Here is a 20,639-nt window from a genome sequence, read left to right on the forward strand (position 1 = left end):
TGAGAAAGGGTTGGAGGCCCACGGTGGTGGACCCACTCATCCGAGGTTGCCTAGTCAGTCTCTGGGTAGTTCACTTTGTTTCTGCTCTCATCACTTCCTCCAAGGTGTCTTCTGATTCCAGGAATCTAATTTATCTATCTGCCTATCAGTTCACACTAAGGTATGACATTCTAGGCAGGTCAAAATGTTACGAGGATTCATCTAGGACATAGTTCTAGGGGAAATGCTTGGCTCCACTGAGCTCAATTAATCTGGATAAGTCACCTGACCCAGACCAAGTTACACTGCCACATGACATCCAAAGGCAGTGAAGTACAACTGAGAAATGACTACGAAGGGCTTATTGGCCCAAAGGAGATGTTGATCATCTGTGTTGGTAACTAAAGGTACTTCCCCAAAACTCAGCAGAGTGAGACATGTGACTTGTAACCCCTGGGGTTAGATCTCAGTGCTACATTCTCAGTTTTATTTTTGGTGCTGAAAATATACTGCAAAGGCACCTGTGAAAATGTCTGGATTCCCCAAGGGTCAAGGCATTTGGGGAATGCACAGGTGAATCAGGTGTTCCATCTTTATTTATTTACATCTAGTCTTATTCTAGAAAGGATTGAAGGCAGCTTTCAAGGATGCATAAAATATAAAGAATGTAAACTGAAAGAGAGAGTGATAATAGGGAAACAACTTAAGTGTCCATCAATAGATGAATGGTTATAGAAGGTATGGCATATGTATACACTGGAATACTACTCAGCCATAAAGAAGAATGAACTTTGTCATTTGCAACAACATGGGTGGACTGGGAGGGTATTATGCTAAGTGAAATAAGTCAGTCAGAGAAAGACATACTGTATGGTATCACTTATATGTAGAATCTAAAAAACCCCAACAAACTAGTACATATAACAAAAAAGAAATAGACTCACATATATAGAGAACAAACTAGTGGTTACCAGCTGGGAGAGGGGAGGGGGAAGGGGCAAGATAGGGATAAGGAATCGAGAGGTATAAACTATTATGTATAAAATAAGCTATAAGGATATACTGTACAACACAGGGAATAAAGCCAATATTTTATAATAACTGTAAATGGAGTATAAACTTAAATATTATGAATCACATAGTGTACACCTGTAACTTATATAATATTGTACATCAACTATACTTCAATTTTTTTTAAGTTAAAAAAAGGGAGAGTGATGCTGAAGTTATGGAGATATAGAAGTCATGTTCTGACCTGAAACCCAACTTTTTATTAAAAATGTCTGTGAAAATATTCAATTAAAAATTTTACACTTCAGTCCTAAAATACAAATTTAAAAACTTTATTGCAATATAATTTACATACCATAAAATTCATCCTTCAAAGTGTACAATCCAATCGTTTTTAGTATATTCACAGTTGTGCACCCATCACCAACATCTAATTTTAGAACATTTTCATCACCCCAAAGAGAAAAATCTGTACCTGCTAGCAGTCACTCACCATTTTATCTCAGTCCCTGGAAACAACTAATCTACTTTCTGACTCAGTGGATTTGTGTGGTAGACATTTCATATAAATGGAATGATACAAATACAGCCTTCTGTAATTGACTCCTTTCACTTATAATGTTTCCAAGGTTCATCCACGTTGAGTAAAAGTATAAATAAATCAAGAGAATGAGAAGACAAGCCATAGACTGGAGAAAATACTTGCAAAAGACATATCTGACAAAGGACTATTATCCAAAATATAAAAAGAACCCTTAAAGCTCAACAATAAGAAAATTAACAGCCCAATTAAAAAATAGGGAAAAAACCTGAACAGACACCACACCAAAGAAGATATAGAGATGGCACATAAGCATATGAAAAGATGCTCAACATTGTATGTCATTAGGAAATTACAAATGAAAACGAGATACCACTACACTACGTACCTATTAGAATGGACAATATTCCAAACACCAAAGACACTGAATTCTGGTGAGAATGTAGAATATGAACTCTCATTCATTGCTGGGGAGAATGCAAAATGGTTCAGGTATAGTCACTTTGGAAGACAGTTTGGCAGTTTTTAATAAAACTAAACATACTCTTTCCACATGATGCAGGAATTATGCTCCTTGGTATTTACTCAAGTGAGTTGAAAACTTACATCCACACGAAATCTGCACATGGATGTTTGCAGTAGCTTTACTCATAACTGTCAAAACTTGGAAGCAACTAAGTTGTCCTTTAGTAGATGAGTAGATAAATAAGCTGTGATAATCCAGACAATGAAATACTACTCAGTGATGAAAAAGAAATGAAGTCTCAAGCCATAAAAAGACATGGAAGAAACTTAAATGCACATTATTAAGTGAAAGAAACCAATGCAAGAAGGCTATGTACTACAGGATTCCAATTATATGACACTTTGACCAAGGCAAAACTATGGAGACAGTGAAAAGATCAGTGGTTGCCAGGGGTTGGAGGTGGGGAGGGATGAACAGGCAGAGCACAGAGGATTTTTAGGGCAGTGAAACTATTCTGTACAATACTGTAATGGTAGATCAATATCATGATACATTTGTCAAAATCCATGGACTGTACAACACCAAGAGTGAAACCTAATGTAAATTGTAAACTTTGGGTGATAGTGATGTGCCAATGTAGGCTCACTGATTATAAGAAAAGCACTACTTTGGTGTAAGATGTTGATTTGGGGGGAGGCTGCGTGCATGTAGGGGACAGGGAGGTATATGGAACTCTATACTTTCTGCTCAATTTTGCTATGAACCTAAAACTACTCTAAAAAATAAAATCTACTGAAAATGGCCAAAAATAAATAAATAAACCAAATAGCACACCAAGAAACTATCACATATACCTGACTTTAGTATTATGCATAAGTTGTGATGGTTCCAGTGTAGTGGATGCTCTTGGTGCCCAACCCAGGATCCCTCCACTGGGCCAGCACACTACCTCCTGCCTGTAGGTGTTGGCTGCTAAAAGCTCATTCTGCACCTTCTCAGGTTGGTTCCCACTCTGTCTTTGGCTAAGGGAAGCTGTCCCCCGCCAGGAGATTCCTGGGGGTTACACCCCCTCTTCATGGCCAATGACTAGCCAATGTGCTCAGCCCTCTTGCCTCTGTGGTACAGGGTGTGTTTCAGAACTCCTCGTGTGATCAGGATGAGGCCCACTTCTTCCTGAACCCACATCTCTGCAGAGTTCCTTCCTTTGCCCTGCCCTTTATGCCACTCCCCTCTAGGTTTCTCCTGACAGTTTCTCTATGACAGTTCCTGTGGACTGTCCCTGTCTTCCTAGTATACCTGATTTGTTTTGCAAAATATTACATGAAAGGTCATCTTAAAAGGTTAGGATAATTCACTGTCCACACTGCTGCTTTGACAAAAGCAAACAAAACACTTTTTCTGCCCTGGTGGTAAAAGTCTGAGACATACAGCATTGCACCTGCGTCTGACTCCACAAAACCAAGTCTCTGCCTCCCAGGCATAATTTTTTTTATTAGAAGAGTGACTTTGGAGAAAAAAGAAGTGGAAGTAAAAGAAGAAAGAACTGTGGTGACATACAATGTGGCCAGAAAGTGAGTCTGAAAAACTGGGTTTCCTTTGGGTGGGCCATGGATTTTGCAATGAGTCTTGTGTTTACACACACACACACACACACACACACACACACACACACACACACATCTGTGTTCATTTATACAATTCAGTGTCTCTCCTTTAGGACCCAATTGTATCAAGGCCAGAAAGAATTTCTACCTTGGTCCTTCTGGAAAGCATACCCCACAAGGTAATGAAGACAACATTAATAATATCCTTGGGGGAGAAAAACCCCAGCTCAGCTTGATTCCTGACTCCTAATCTTCAGGCTTAGCTCCTTTATAGACTTTGGGCCATTTATTTATTTTCACTGAGCCTTCATTTTTTTTTAATCTGTAAAATGGGAACAGTAATAGCCAATACTTCATTGATTTTATTGGTTAATCTTTTATAGACGACTATATGATAAAATAATACTCTGCTAACAGGTCCCAAGCAAGCATTAAAAAACCTGACAGCTTTAATACTAAAGGGAAAAAAAAAGACATTTTAACACCGGACTCTTGAGGTCCTTGACTTCAGGCCGGCCTCCAATTACCCTACAACCTCCTCCTCTTCTGTCATCATGTGGTATTTACTGGGCACTCACGGGACTGCAGAAGGCTCATGTTCCTCTTGCTAGAACTGCTTTGTGGTGACAAGGCTTTTTGGCAACAGAACTCCCTTCTCCATCTCCTGTAGGTGAAACTTAGGCCTGTCTGGATGTTCTGGAACAGTGGTGGGATACAACCCTTACCTTATTTTCTTTCATAGTAGGGCTAAACATTTACACAGTACCCTCAGATGTGCAGGAAATACTGTGTTCCTCTAGGTCCTTCAACTAGATCTTGTAGGGCAAGAAGGTAGGAAAAGGGAGATGGCTTAAAGTTGCCACTTAGAGGCTTCTCAGATTCTTCTGGTTTAAATTACTTTCCTTCAGATTTTTTTGAAAAGGGATTAGTCTTTCAGACTGTCTTCTTGGTGGCAGAAATGGCTGGATGTCCCCAAATATCCATTCTTTCTTACTTCCTTTCATAATACAACTCCTGAGTTTTAGCCAGGCCCATGGCCACCCAACTAAAGACTACATTTCCCAGCCTTCCCTGAAGCCTTTATTCTGGCCAATAGGGTGTAATACACATGCACATTCTCCACCCTGCTGCTTGGAATGTGTCATGGTGTGGAGCCATCCTGGACCAAATGAAGCCAACGATCTAGGAATGGAAGAGCTCAAGACAGAAGGAACCTGGGTCCCCACACCAGGGAACTTCTCTATCAGCCCTGGACTGCTAACACTTGAAGTGCTTCATAAGAGAGAAACTTACCTTGTTTATGTCACTGTCACTTTGGTCTTTTGTCATAGCAGCTGATTCTGCATTCTAACTAATACACTTTCTGTTCCCTCTTGTCTCTTCCCAATGGCATCTGGAGACAGGGTAGACACATGGAGCCTTGTGGCCATAGGAAGTGGACTCAATTCGGTTCTCTGCTGACGGGCTCGCAGGCTGAAATCAAGGTGCTGGCCAGTCTGGGTGCCTACTTGGATGCTCTGGGGAGTAGTCCACTTTCAAGCTTATTCAGGTGGTTGGCAGAATTACATTCCTTGCAGTTGTAGGACTGACATCCCCATTTCTTTGCTGGCAGTCTGCTGGAGGCCTCTCTTAGCTCTTTAAGCTGCCTGCATGCCCGGGACTCCTCCATCTTCAAACCAGCAACGAATCTCTCTAGCACTCGCCAGAGAAAACTCTGCTTTCAAAGGGCTCATGCAATTAGAGTAGGATCCCCTGCCCAGATAATCTCCCTTTTGCCATACAACATAACCATGGGAATGATACCTCATCATATTCAGTTTTCCCCTATACTGAACGAAGAACAGATTATATATGAGTGAGGGTTATGAAGGCCATTTTTAGACTACTGCCTATCACAGAATTAAACAAATGCTTATCTATTGACTGGAAATCTTTAAGAAACAACCAAGAAGAAATGGTATCTCCCCTGGGTACAGAAGCACAAACTGCACTTATCTTTATCATGCCATTTAATTCAACTGATATTTCATGAGCACCTACTATATGACAGCTACACTCTTAGACACTAGATATAGAAATAAATAAGATAGATTGGGCTTTGCTCACAAGCAATTCTAGTGGAGCCCCAGGAAATTTACTAACAAATATATAAAGTAAGAGAGTAAAGCTAGGTAAAAGGCTAGAGAATGGTGGAGGTTTGTGTACTATTTTAGGTCAGCTGGCCCAGGACAGCCTCTCTGACGAGGAGGTGCCATTTGGGCAGAAGCTATCTATGTGCCTGGAAGGGGAAGGGCATTCCAGGAAAAGGGAACTGCATACACAAAGGCAAGAAAGCTGTCGGGCTGGAGTGGAATGAGTCATGTAGCAGGAAATGAGGTCGCAGGGATAGGCAGGAGTAAGGTGATGTTAGCTGGGCAGGATTTTATTCTGGAAAGGATGGAATGGTTTTTGAGCTGGAAGTGGTGATGTAAAGTTTTGGAAATAGAGAGTGGTGATGGTTGCACAGTAATGTGAATGTAATTAATGCCACTGAACTGTACATATAAACATGGTTAAAATGGTAAATTTTATGTTCTATCTGGTTTACTATAATTCAAAAAAAAAAAGAAAAAGAAAGAAAAAAAGAATAAGTGGTACTTGGTCAGAACAAAAACAAAGGGAGTCAGGAGCCAGAGGGAGCAGTATAATTAAATGCCTGGGGAAACGGAGGGTATGAAACCTTAAAACAAACAAACAAACAAAAAACAAATCATCTGAAAAAGGCCCAAGGGAGGCTTCCTGGGTGTGGCCAGGCTGTTTTTCATCTGGGTGCTGGTCACCTGGATGTGTCTGCTTTGTGAAAATGTACTGAGTTGTACATTTATAATTTGTGCATTTTTCTCTATGTACGTTATACTTCATTGGAAATATTTAAGTTTAAAAATAAGTTCAGTCTGTCTGCGTTGGGAGGAATAGACTGTAGGGACCCTCAGGGCTGAGGCTCATGCCCCACACTTATCATGTACTCTGTGAATAGCTAACACTTGGCTGGACCAGGAACTAAGTTTTTCCATTACAGGTACAATTTCATTCGATCTTTACAACAACCCTATGAAGCACAGAGAAGTGAAGTGATTGCCCAGGGTCACACAACCAGGAAGTGGGAGAGATGGAATTGAAACCCAGGCGGTCTGGATCCACATTCCATCCCTGTGACCATCACATCTAAGGGAATGAATGGATGAATGAAGGATATTTTCAGCTCTCTCTCTCAACATGGGGGCTGTGGATTTTGTACCCACCGCACCCACCCCGGTGGACTTTTGGCAAAGTCTGGAGACATTTTTGGCTGTCAAAACTTGGGAGAGGTGGGTCGCGGCCAGAGATGCCGTTAAACATTCTATACTGCACAGGACACTCCCCTCCCCACAGACCTCAAAGAACGACTGGGACCCCAAATGTCAAGAGCACTGAGAAGTGTTGAGAAACCCTGCGTTAAATCTAACCAATATCTTTCACACTCTCCCCAACTCTTGTTGCTTTGTAATCTTAATCTCTCATTCTATCTCCCAGTATTAGATAAAAAAAGAATGAATCTGAAATGGTGCCTCATTGCTTTTATCTCTTGTGAGAGTTATCTGTCACATTCACATCCACCCGAGCCTCATTAACCTCTGATTGCATGATATGGTGGCAAGAGTCCCAGACTGTGACTTTCCTTGTGAGAATTCTGCCGGGGGCACTTGACAGGGAGGTCCCTGTGCCTATATATCCACCGGGAGCCTGTCACCTTCCGGCCACCTGTGCCATCCTGCCACTGGGGCACTTTTTTGGTACCTACCTCTCTGCTCCTGGCACTTCCCACATCATGCTGCCATCCATGTGTGGGTACCAGGAGCCCAGGCAGTGCCCAAGGTCAGATTCCCATCTTCTTTTCCTCATTGGGATTCTTAATTTATAGCCCAGCAACCAAAGGCATCCTATCAACACAAAGGGTAGCTGATATTAATAGGGCACTTACTTGGTATTAAGTACATGTTAACAAATTTAATTTTGGTCTCTCAGAGAGACCTTATGAAGTAGGTACTGTTTTTTCCATTCGACAGTTGAGGAAGCCCAGGCACTGAGAAGCTAAGTAACTTGGTCAGGTCACACAGCTAAGTGGCAGAACGGGGATTTGGATCCAGGTAGCTTGATGGCAGAGCCTACCATGTACAACCTGTTCCCATTCTAGGTCTCTGGCATCTCAGCCTGCTCTTTATGGCCGGTCTAGGCAAGCCACCTTACACGTTCTTCTGAGGCTCACCTGACCATCACCATGGCAATCCCCAGCAACCCCCCATTGGCCCTCAAACCTTCAGCCACCTTCTCTCGTCCCACCTCTGAGCTCTCAGCCCACACTGCTGCTGAGGGAGACCAAGGGGGATACCCCTGCCCTTTGTTTGCCTAAATATGCCCAGCATCAGGCCATCACTTTTATTCCATCTCAATTGTCAAAGCTTAACCAGCCAAAGGTCACCATTTATTCTGCGTGAATTGAGGCAACAGTTAAGGACACACTCTGCCTCTCTTACTAGACAGTAAATTCTCAAGGGGAAGGAACAGAATCCGATTTCTCTCCATGTTCAGCTACACCTGGCACATAATGCTAATGCTCCCCATGGAGGAAGACTCAAAACATGGTTGTCATGAGAACTGGCCTTGGGCTTGGACAGATCTGGGCTTGAATCCCATGGTAACTTGCGAGCTGTGATCTTGGGCCAAGTACTTAACTTAGGGTTGGTAAACTTTTTCTGTAAATGGCCAGACAGTATATATTTTTGACTTTATGGGCCATATAGTCTCTCCTTTAACTACTCAACTTTGCCTTGTTCCCCAAAACAGCCAGAGATAATACCTAAACCAATGGGGGTGACTGTGTCCTTACAGACCTTTACTTACAAAATAGGCAGTAGGCCCAGAGTAGTATGTCAATCCATGATTTACTGTAAAAAAAAGATTGTAAAGGAAGATCAAATGAGATAACCCTTGAATGCAGTCATAGGTCTAGCGTGATGTTGGGCAGATTGCACTTATTCCCTCATATTAATTCCATCCCATTCAATATTCTGTGCTCTGAAACATGGCATCTACACAAACGAACTTATTTATGAAACAGAAAGAGACTCACAGACATAGAAAACAAACTTATGGTTACCGGGGAGGAAGGGTGGAGGGAGGGAGACATTGGGAGTTTGGGGTTAGCAGATACAAACTACTATGTACAGGATAAATAAACGGGGTCCTATTGTATAGGACGGAACTATATTCAATGGCTTGCAGTAACCTGTAATGAAAAAGAATATGTATATATTTATATGTATAACTGAATCACTATGCTGTACACCAGAAACTAATATAACATTGTAAATCAACTATACTTCAATAAAAACCAAACACAATCATGGCACCTGTATGTATAGTATTTCATTTTTCTCTCCCTGTGAGATAATACCAAACGTTTGAGAAGTAGCTTTGCATAAGGGTTAAAGGCACAGGATTCCGGAACTGGACTGCCTGGGTCCAAGTTCTGGCTCTGCCATTTCAGAGGTCTGTGAACTTCAGAAAATTAACCTCCCTGACATACCTTCCCATAGTTGCCCTACGTGTAAAGCTGGGATGACAATAACAGTGTCTACCTCTCATGCGGCTGCTATCAGAATTAAATGGCTCTACACATGGAAACATCTGGGGATCTTTAAAGAGTCCAAAACCCAAGCCACGCGCAGACCAATGGACTCACAATCTCTGGGGTGAGAAGGAGGTGTCTGTCTCTGAAGCTTTCCCAAGTGTTTCCAATGTGTGGAAAAGTTTGGAAACCGACGTTTAAACTCCGTACGCTGGGTTTGAGCCTTCGGCGGACACTTCTGGAATCACTGCGCCCCCTGCTCCCACGCACGATAGGACTCGCTGCCCTAGCTCACCGCGTACCTACTGCCTCTGGGCCCAGAAGGCCGAACCGGTGCACGCTGGGACTTGTAGTCCCTCCGGCTCTCCGGCCTCGTCCCCGCCTCCCATTGGCTTTCGCAGACGCCCCGCCCCGAAGCTCTCCAATCACCGTGGCGCAGCAGGCCCTCAAATTCGGGGAGCGAGGGCGCAGCGCCGCAATCACTGCAGGGCTGACGTCTGGAGGTGGCTTTTCTTGGGGTTGCGCGCCGCCAGGAGTTCCCACGGTCCGGCCGCAGGTAACCGCGAGCCTCGGCAGGGGTTTGGGGTCGGGCCCCACGCCCGGGTCCAGGGTCGCCCATCTGCCGTGGCTCTTGGCCTTACGGCCGGGATTTTCAGTTTCCCCGGCCCGTTCTGAGTAATCCATTTCTCAACCAGCGAACGGGAATTTAGGCAAACCATGACGCCCAAGGGAAACCCTGCGACTTCTCAGCCTGCCATCCGGTGGGGTTGTTGTGGTGGGGGGAGGGGCTCTTTTTGTTGCGAGGTCTCTGGCTGGAAGCCCAGTCTCCTCCAAGCGCTGGGAGAAACGGGCACGAGAGGAGAGGACATTTGCTAAGGTCCCATGGCCAGCGAGTGCCAGGCAGAGTCTGGGGCTTGGTTCTGATCTTCAGAATCTAGAAACAGTTGAGGATGTTGGTGCTTTTAATGCAGAAGATTGCACCTGTTTCCAGTTAGTTCTCAGTAGCCTGAGAGCGGGCTTATGTTAACCACAACAACAAACATACCCAAACGTATAAAAACATCCCTTCCAAGAAGCCAGAAAAGCTGTACTTCTCAGAGACTGGAGCTGTTGGAGTTACGGGATGATTCACATCGACTGTGGAAGTCAAAGTTAGCTGTATCCCTGCCCCTACCTATTAGAGTTGAGGTTATACCTACATGTGTGTAATTCCGTGCCAGGAACTGCAGAATCTGTGGGGTGGGAGAAGGAACTTTGACCCACGTGCTTTGTTTGAGAGTTGAAAACAAATGCCCAAGGTTTGAGACTTGCCTTGCAGTATGTAGGAGAGTAGCCCAGCTTTCTTTATTCCGAGGCTGCATTAGTTAGCAAACATTTATTGAGCCTTACTAAGCTTTTTCAGCAAGGATTATTTCATACAGAGAGGGAGTCTATAGTGAACCATGCTAGTGTTACAGAGGCAGCATCTAACCCTGACTTGTGGGAAGAGGTAGAACTTTGCAGAGAAGAGGGTGATTGAATGGAGCTTGAGGGTTGGACAGGAGCTAATGAAATGAAGAAGAGCGTTTTGCCTGGAAAACGGAATGATGAAGACAGGACAAAGGCACCAATTTTGGACCTGGAGTCCAGGAGCCTGACTGGAGCAAGGAGTTTCATTTGGATAGTGGAGAACAGAATTACAGGGCCTCCTGTGCTGCTGTGAGAGATTTTGATTTCATCCTGAAAGCCCTGGAAGCTGAATTTAGTGGATGTGTATCTTAGATGCTCTCTGGTGTGAAAGGGTGTTGGAGAGGCCACACTAGGGAGCTCATTGCAGTAATTCCCAGGAGAACTGTTAAGTGTTTTAAAGATAGTTGCAGTGGGAAGGGAAAGGAAATGAGAAAAGTGTTGTGAACTATTAAGTGGTAAACACCCTACGCAGTATCATTCAGTAAAAATATATTGAAACAAATTCTGTCTCTTGAGTTTTCTACCTATGATTATCTTTTAAGGAAATGATGGGCATTTATTTCCCCTTAAACTGCAGAAATTGCCTTGTAGACCAAAATTCAAATCCTATTTTATGATGGGGAGATTGTCACATGTGTTTAGCGTGTTGAATCTGAATGGTTAAACATATGACTCGAATTTTCTTGTAATCCAGGAGATGCAAATAAAACCCATAATTACATCACTTTTTATCCATCATATTAGGAATTATAAAGTTTGATGCTATCAAGAGATGATAAGTATTTGGAAGTATATCTTAGAACAGTACAAATGCTAGCAAAACAGGTATATCTCAAAGACGGAGTGGTTCTACTTCTGAGGTACCCTCGAGAAAGAGACATTTGTATACAAGGGGATGAGTAAAATGATGTTTTTGCAACATTGTTTTTAAGGGTAAAGAAATTGAAACAGCCTAAATGTCTGTTAGCAGGGGAATGTTTATAAGGTGAATATGTATTTTTAAATGTATACTGAATTGATTGGAAAGAAATAAGATAGTGTTTACCTTATGGTATGGGAAGAGTGGGACAGGACATTGGAAAGTATTTTATCGTTAATGTTTTATTTGTTTATGGGGAAAGAGGTTTTTAACAGATTTACAAAATATTAACAGTGATGATCTGGATGATGGTATTATTTTAGGTTATACTTTCTACATTTCTGTAGTTTAATGTGTATCCTTAAAATATAAATTATAGCAAGTTAAACTTAAGAATTAATATCTAGCTATAAAACTCATGTTCAGTCATTTTGGGAAAAGGCTACAAACTACATTAATACCAGGTTTCAAAAAATAGTAATTTGAGTAGAAGAAATTCACATGCCAAATAAGCAGTGAAAATAAAAATGGGGAAAAAAACCCATTAACCATTGGCCAAATTTTACTTTGCTGGATTCCTAAATTCTTCTAACCATTAACAGATTTTAGAGATGCTTTCTTGATTTTGTCTATTTTGAAATATGATTTAGTTGCTTGTACCTTTTGTAATGTTAAAAGTTAATTTTTAATAAGTAAAGTCATCACTCTGAACAGATATAAAAATGAACAAGTGTTGAAGATTATATTTAGCTTATTAATGAGGAAACTTAGTGAGGTGTTACAACCAGTTTAAATGAGACTCCAAAGTACAAAGTACACTTGTAAATTAGAAGCGTCGTAATGTGTGATGGGAGACAAAACTAGCTTCTTCGTACAATGGAGGAGTCACTTGAACCTCCACTTGATATAATTAATTTACATGTCTTTAGGTAAGAATTATCAACAGTATTTGCATTGCTCTTACCCACAATTTATCGAGTTGTAAAAAAAAAAAAATGCCGTAGAATCAGAATTAGATAACTTTGAAGGACATGCTCTAATCTAGAATCTGGTTTGCCACTGAATCATACATTTTCCCTTTGGGGGCAAGAAAAAAGTTGATTAACTAACTTGAACAAAATCCATTTTTCACCTGAGATTTGAGATAAGACCTAGTTGGATTTTGTTTTCATTCCACTCTTTAAACAGGAAATCAAAGGATTTGAGAACTGAGTGGGTCCTTAATAATTTAATTCTACCATCTCATTCCCAGGTGGACAGTTAAGGCCCAAAGGGGAAAGGGTCTTCCCAGAGTTAGTAGGACACTATGTGTCCTGTGTTAAAGAGAAATTGCACCTCATACTTGATAAAGACAGCAACATGGGTTTTATTCCAGCTATTGCATTAGAGGAGGGAGACTTCAGTCTAGAACTGAGCTCAACTCCAAATACAGCAAGGACAGCTGAGATTTGTCATCAATAGACAGAGTGAGAGGGTTAGTGAATGAAAAATTACTAAGAGGAGCTTGATTAGGTATCAGAGATGGGAGGTTCTTGCAGGATTTTTGCTAAACCTGGGCTCAGCAGGCCAAGATCTAGTTGAGAAGGGGATCAGAGGCTCTTGACTCAAGTTTGGTGAAGGAGGGGTCCTTGTCACCTGTCTTTGTTTCTCCTGCATGTTGTCAGCCAGGGACAACTTGCTTGATGATTTTTTTTTTTTGTAAGCCCCTGGAGAGCAGAGAGCAGGATCAAAACCCTTCAGGTTTGAAAGGCTCTTTACAGATGTTTTATCTACACAGCTGCTTTGCCTGGCTTTGATAAGGCTCGCTGTTTCTAACCCAGAGCAAGAAGAAAATGAGGGCTGGCATGAGAGGTCACAATGGCGGTTAAAGTGTGGGCTTCAGTGTCAGACCTGGATTTGAACTTGATTCTGCTGTTTAGATGGTCCTGTAGCCTTGTTACTTGTGTTGCTGGTGACAGTTTATCTAGAATGGGTACTCTGTCCCAAAGCTCCCAAATGGATCGAAGCCCACTGGATGGTACACTTCTTGAAGTCACGTGGAGTCTTAATCGAATCACTGACCTCGTGTAGCCCTGCAGCCTGGGAGGGTCTCAGGACCAAGTGGGAACACAGAGGACCCAACATTGGAGGCTGGTCAGGTTCATTCATACAGGCTTGTCCTTTGCCTTTGACTTTGGGTGGATCAGGCTCTCCTTTGATGGGCACTTCTTCTATGACCTTTTTATACCAGTTACCCACAAGCGCCTTAAAATAGTCGGGTGCTGAAGAACGCTGCGGCATTCTCCTGCTGGAGGAAGCTTGGAGGTGCCAGAGTGTGGGGTGTAGTGCTCCCACCTGTGGTTATGGGGCCTCCCAGATGTTCACATAAGCAGCGCTTTTTTGTGACAAGTGAGGTGGTGTGGTGGAAAAAGCAGTCTTTGGTATCAGATCTGTCTGTTGGTCCCAGCAGTGCGACTTTCTGCCAAGTTTCTCCACCTCTCGGTCTGTTTTTTCTTTCTTTCTTTCTTTCTTTCTTTCTTTCTTCCTTCCTTCCTTCCTTCCTTCCTTCCTTCCTTCCTTCCTTCCTTCCTTCCTTCCTTCCTTCCCTTTTCTTTTCTTTTCTTTTCTTTTCTTTTCTTTTCTTGGCAGGGAGGGCAGATAATTAGGTTTATTTATTTTTTTAGAGGAGGTACTGGGGATTGAACCCAGGACCTCGTGCATGCTAAGCATGCACTCTACCACTTGAGCTATACCCTCCCCCTCTGGGTCTGTTTTTTCAACTGCAGTGAGTAGTGAGACTGGCCCACGGACGTTGTGAGGATTATGAAATATCTTGCACACTGTGCGGCTCATAGATACTCACAAATATCCCACCTTCCCATGCCTTGCAGCAAAGCAACATGTGTCACTCTTAGGAGGCTTTTGTCTCTCCCCTGGTTACAGCAACAACTGTCCGGGATGTTTTCTCTCCATACATGGTCAACAGACTAAACACATATCCCCTAACCATCCCCTTAGGGGTCTTTCCACTCATGGCACATTAAGATCTGCCTTATTCTTTTAAAGGCAACACTGTATCCCATCATAAAGATGTATCAGAATTGATTTAACTAGACAGTCCCTGGTAAATGGCCATTTCTTTTGCTTCCAGAGTTTTGCTGTTACAAATGGGCAGGCTTCCTCACCTGCTTAACATCTTCCCCTTTTGAAGATGACACCTCCCACTCTTACCGGGACTCCCTCTTCTGTCTTATATGTCTCCCTAACACTCGTCACCACCTGACAGCCTGTGCGTTTGAATGGTCTCTCTTCCTGCTGGAATGTTAGCTCTGCGAAAGGTTTTGTCCGTTTGGCGCCCTGCTCAGTGCCTGTGAGCGCCAGGTGGGTGCTCAGGCCCTGTTTGTTGGATGGGTGGGTGGGGAGACTGGAGGGCAAGGTGAGGGAGAGGTAGACCATGACGCCTGTGTGTCTGGGGCGTGGAGGGCCACGAGCAAAAATAGCAGACACAGAGAGCTAGTTGGCGGGATCATTTCCTTGTTCTTCATGAACTTTTCATTCTAATAGAACAAAAATAATAGGTATGCTGCAAGGTTACTTGTGACTTTGTTTTGATGCTTTGTCAAGAATATTGCTGATCAGGAAATTGCCGTCTGAGGCCGGCTCCTCTGAGATGTGTTCATCGCTGAGGGTAATGGGATGATTATATTACTTTCACATCTTTCCTTTGCCCACGTCCCAATAAGTTCTCCAGAATTGTATTAGTATGTGTGTGTTTTTAAGTGGCATTTTCCAATCAGTGTCACACTGTGAGGCTTTTAACTTGGCATCATGTTCAAGGAAGCACAAACTCTGTTTATAAGAAAAAAAAAAAAGGGAGACAGGAACCATCACCAAATGTTAACTATGAAAATATCACTTGTGTATGAATAAGGTGCTTCTCCTCACTGAATAGTAACTTGCTAGTATTTTAGCAGACGAATGAAAGATAAACCTGAATTTATAAAAATAACCTGGCGGTGATTTTTGTTTGCTAATTTAGGCAGTTGAACTGGTGGTGTCTGTTCTACTGTTCACAGTCAGGCCAACCATTCTGCTTTAGTATTTATTCTTTTTGGGTCTCAACATGAGGGGGAACGTCACACACCAGTGCTACCACAGGAATGAGCCTCTTCAGGATTAAGTCACATGATCCAAACTCAGAAGAGACTGGTGTGCAAACCAGAGAGCTGGTTTCATGACTGCCGTTAAGGGATGATAAAACCAGCCAGGCTGTACCTGTCATGTGGGCTGAGGCACATTCTCACTCCCTAGGGGAAGCCACAGAACCTGTCTCTTGTAAGTTTTATTGGAACACAGCCATGTCCTTTGGTTTCCATATTGTCTCTGGCTGCTTTCGTGATATGATGGGAGAATTGGATATTTGTGATGGAGACAGCAGGACCTGCAAAGCTGAAAATCCTTACTCTCCAGCCCTTTACAGAGAAAGTTTGCTGACCCCTCCCCCAGGGAAGGCTTCCTGGGAGGCTTCACTGCAGCCAGGGGCTGCTGGGTGAGCTCAGAGTCGGTAAGAGCTGCTGCTTTGGTCACCTCAGGAGTCACTGCACACCTCCCCTCCCATGTGGGAGCCCCTGGAGTCCAGCTCTGGGGATAGGAGCTCCTTGGCTGTCCCTTGCCTGACCTCACTGCTACTTATTCATACATTTGTATAACTGCACCTTTTATTGTTACCTGCCAGCCGCATGGTGAGCCCTGAGCAGATCAAGCGGACTTGGGAGAGCATCTTCCAATACATGCTGATAACATATTAACAGACCAGCAGGTTCCAGTGTTGGGGCAGCCTGGGCAGTCCACTGCCCTCCTCTGTTACGCACCTTGGCCGTTTCAATATAATCATAAAAATAAATCTGGGGCATGTTATTGTAGTTACCCGCGCATCCACGACCTTGCAGTGGAGCTGAAGAAACCTGGATTTGGCACCAACTCCAATTCTTAATTCTTACAAATTAACAACTGAGTTCTTGGGAGGAGACTGGGGGTAGAGTAGTGTTGTTTCCTGACTGGGATGCCAGGCTTCTAGGCAGAGCCAACTAGAGCCTGCCAAGGTTAAGGAAGAGGTCTGCTCCATCCAAGTGTAGCCCTGGGCATTGCCCTGGGCTCGTCAGAAATTCAGAGTCTCAGGCCCTGCCCAGGCCTGCTGAATAAGAATCTGCATTTAACAAGGACCCCCCCCCCCCCCCCCCCCCGGTGATCTGGACTTACAGTCCAGGTGGAGAAGCGCTGACCCAAGGTGCTTTGACTTTTTTACACTTTTACCAGACTCAGGGCTTCCTGTTTTTTCACTAGGGGGTGGGGGGCATCATTCTGAGTTTTAGAACAGTGTTAGGCACAGGTGCTGAGGATGATTTCTTAGGCTTAGGGGTGGTTCGTGCCTCAGCTGGCTGTGTGGTCCCTGGGGACAGAGGCTTTGTCCCGTCCTTGCTGCGTTCCTAGGACCCACCGCGTTGTCTGGCAGGGTTGGAGTTCAGGAGACTCTGGCTGAGTGGGTGAATGAAGGAATGAATGAATAAGCAAATGAGTGAATGAGCACTTTTTTTGCCAAAGGCATCGGAGGCAGAGATTAACCTTGTAGACCTTGTTCTACACTGACTCCCTACATCTCAGAGGCTTTTCTCCTCCTATCTCAGAGTGACAGTCCTGGACAGGCCTAGATGACAGACATCACAGGAAGACTGTTTTTAAAAATAACATACTTGGGACAAAGGGCGAGGTCTCATCTGAGTAATGCAGAGTGGCCAGGACTCAGCCTTAGTCTTGCTTTGTGATTTAAAACTAATGTTTTGGCAACGGAGTATAAAATTGGGCATGTGCTTCTTAAAGAATAAAGTCTCCAGATGCAGAACCGTGTAGCAGAGAGGCTGGACCAAGAATTCAGAAGGCGTGGGTTCTGGTCTCCCACCAAAGCTATCTGACTGTGGATACTGGGCAAGTCACTTCTCTCTTGGCTTCAACCTCCCCTTCCTGTAAAACAGGCATTAAAACATTTGCCCTGCCTCTTGTACAGAGTAATGTAAATAGGTTGTAAGCATAATACAAAGACGTTAATTTGGGCTGCCAGTGTTTGTACAGCTTATCGAGATAATTTACAAACATAAATTGCCCCTCAGTGTTTATATTGAACGTATGTTTAATTTTTACAAACTTTATTGTATAAGTAATATACATTAATTATGGTCAAAAGAAACAAATATAAAGGAAAAAAATCATCCTTAATTTCACCTATTACCCAACAATAGCTACTGCTAAATTTTGTCTTCCTTCCACAGTTTTATTTGCACACATTATATGTATATTCTTTTCTTACAGATTCAGAGTATATGGTAGATGTTTTTTCCAACACGGTAAATTTTATTGAAGAATTTTATCTGCTGTATTCCAAGTTGTGTCAAAAATTTTTAAAAGGTTGCCCAAAGAGCTTTCTGAATATTCTTGGGTTTATACTCATAATTTCCACCTGCAGTGAAGTTTGGGAGCCATGGGAACTCCCTTCCCTACCCGGGGAAGGGGCAGCAGAACTAAGAATAAAATCCTGCTCTGTCATCACTTTTATCCTCAGCATGTTCCGTCTGAGGGCTAAATGATCTTATCTTTTTGACCCATTTACTGTGATCTTTTCTTAGGGGCAAGTAATGTTCTGTTCTTGTCATTTATTTTTTGCTTAACTCTGCTTTTTTCTTCCCAGACTTCTGCAGTCGAACTCCAAGGCGCAGAATGATTTGGGAAGCAGCTGTGTTGCTCAGCTTGGTCCTGGGAGTCGGCGCTGCTCCCCTGGACGACCCTGAGGATGGAGGCAAGCACTGGGTGGTGATTGTCGCGGGCTCGAATGGCTGGTACAATTACAGACACCAGGTATGAAAATGACTAGTCTTTTCCTTTATGACGGTGGCATTCTGTAAACAACCCTGGACATGGTTGATAGAATAGACTTTTTAAAAAGCCATTTACTTTCCTGTTAGGCTGGCAGTAATAAGTGTGTTGGGGAGGATGTGGAGAAATGGGAACCCTCCCACATTGCTGAGGGGGTTATAAGATGGTACAGCCAATTTTGAAGTCAGTTTGGCAGTTCCTCAGAATGGCCTGTATGAGGTCACTTGAGTCTAATGCAGGGTTTCTCAGCCTTGGCACTGTTGACACTTGGAGCTGGTGATTCTTACTGGTGGAGAGCTGTCCTGCACATTGTGGGGTGTTTGGCAGCATCCCTGACCTCTGCCCTCTAGGTTCCAGGAGTATCACCCACCCCACTGTAACAACCGAAATTGTCTCCAGTCTTTGCCAAATGTCCCCAGCTGAGATCCACTTCATTTTATAAATACATATAAATTTGATAAATAAGGAAACTGACTTGAAGAAAGGAAGTGACTTGCCCAAGGCCACACAGCAAGTTGAGGTGTAGACAGGATTCTGGTCAAAGCATCACGAAGCCTCTTGGCCTTCCGTGCCTCTGCCCACACCCCTTTCTCCTCAACTTTCCTGGCCTTCCCACCAAATCAGCCTGGAAGAAATTAGAGAGAAAAGAATCCGCATCTGCAAATACATTAAAAGTCCAGCCTCCTGGTAGGAATGTAAAATGGTGCAGCCGCTTTGGACAGCAGTCTGGCAGTTCCTCAAAAGGTTAAAGATAGAGTTACCATATGACGCAGCAGTTCCACTCCTAGGTATATATTTTTAAAAAATGAACACGTATGTTCCCCAAAAGACTTGTACTCAAATGATTACAGCAGTATTATTCATATTAGCCAAAAAGTGGAAACAGTCCAAATGTCCATCAACTGATGAATGGACAAACAAAATGTGGTCTGTTCACACAAGGTGATATTATAAAAAAGAACAAAGTACTGACACATGCTTCAGCATGGGGGAGCCTTAACATGTAGAGTGAGAAGCCAGTCACAAAGGACCACATAGTGTAGGATTCTGTTTATATACGAAAGTCCAGAATAGGGAAATGCGCAGAAACAGAGTGTAGATTCGCAGTTGCCAAGGTTTGGGCGGAGGGGAGAACAGAGAATGCCTGCTAATGGGTACAGGGGCTCTTTTTGGGGTAATGAAAATGTTCTGGAATTAGATAGTGGTGATGGTTGCATGACTTGCTGAATATACTAGAAACCACTGAATTGTATGTTGTGAAAGGTTGATTTTTATGTAAATTATACCTTAATAAAGTTGTTAGTAAAAAAGCCATTTAATCTTTCAATTCTCAGAGACAAGATAGATAGACTGTCACAGCATGTGCTGGACTTGCATCTCAGAGCCCTTTACTAGATGAACCCATTTGACCCCCGTTGTGGGGTTATGTTCTTGTTCCCTTTTTATGGATGAGTAGACTGAGGCCTCGAAAGGGTTAGTACTTCACCCAGTGTGGCGCAGATGGTAAGTGTTTGAGCCAGGATTCAAACCCAGGCCAACTAGCTCCAGAGCAGTGCTGTCCAACAGCAGAGCCACATGTATTGTGGTGAATTTTCTAGTAGCCATACTTTAAAAATAAAAAGGAAAAAGAAAGAGGTGAAATTAACTTTCATGTCTCTTCTTTATCCCAGGATAGCCAAACTATTATTTCACTTGTAATCAGAATAAAAAGTTAATGATGAGGTACTTTACGTTCTTTTTTTAATACCAAGTCATCAAATTCCAGAGTGCATTTACCTGAGTGGTGCATTCGGTTCGGACTGCCCATATTTGAAGTGCTCAGTCATGGTGTGGCCAGCGGCTGCAGTACTGGGCAGCGCGAGCCCCGTGTCTGTGCTCCTGACCGCTTGGCAGGGCTGCCTCTCGTGTGTTTTCCTCCCAGGGTGTTGGTTTTCCTATCTTTTAAATAGAGGGTTGGTTGAGATGAACTCCCTACCAGTTTTAAAATTTGATGATTACTGAGTGACTTATTTCTTGAATAGTTTTTGTTTGTTAGCTGAATAGGAAATTTGGCTTGATTAAAATGTTATCATGGCAAAATGATTCCTTTTCCTTTTAATACTTAACCCAGACCTGCCCCAGTTAAAGAGAAGCAACCCGAGTACTAACTACTCGGCTCAGTTTTCCCCTGTCTCTCTAAC

General features: G+C 43.2%; 2 protein-coding genes across 2 annotated transcripts in view; one reads left to right on the forward strand and one right to left on the reverse strand.

The window, feature by feature from the left end:
* Positions 1-9,532, reverse strand: part of GOLGA5 (golgin A5) — a 56,344-nt gene extending 46,812 nt beyond the window's left edge. The window contains exons 1-2 of the mRNA XM_074365109.1: positions 9,363-9,532; positions 7,422-7,560 (exon numbers count right to left, since the gene is read on the reverse strand). The gene's annotated coding sequence lies outside the window, so the exon portion shown is untranslated. The remainder of the gene's footprint in view (positions 1-7,421; positions 7,561-9,362) is intronic.
* Positions 9,533-9,666: 134 nt separating this feature from the next.
* LGMN (legumain) overlaps positions 9,667-20,639 on the forward strand; it is a 29,980-nt gene continuing 19,007 nt past the window's right edge. The window contains exons 1-2 of the mRNA XM_010968712.3: positions 9,667-9,804; positions 18,275-18,441. Of these exons, the coding sequence (XP_010967014.2) occupies positions 18,304-18,441 (138 nt within the window). The 5' untranslated portion in view covers positions 9,667-9,804; positions 18,275-18,303. The remainder of the gene's footprint in view (positions 9,805-18,274; positions 18,442-20,639) is intronic.

The sequence above is a fragment of the Camelus bactrianus genome, chromosome 6 (genome assembly GCF_048773025.1).
Source record: "Camelus bactrianus isolate YW-2024 breed Bactrian camel chromosome 6, ASM4877302v1, whole genome shotgun sequence".
In the NCBI taxonomy this organism is placed as follows: Eukaryota; Metazoa; Chordata; class Mammalia; order Artiodactyla; family Camelidae; genus Camelus; species Camelus bactrianus.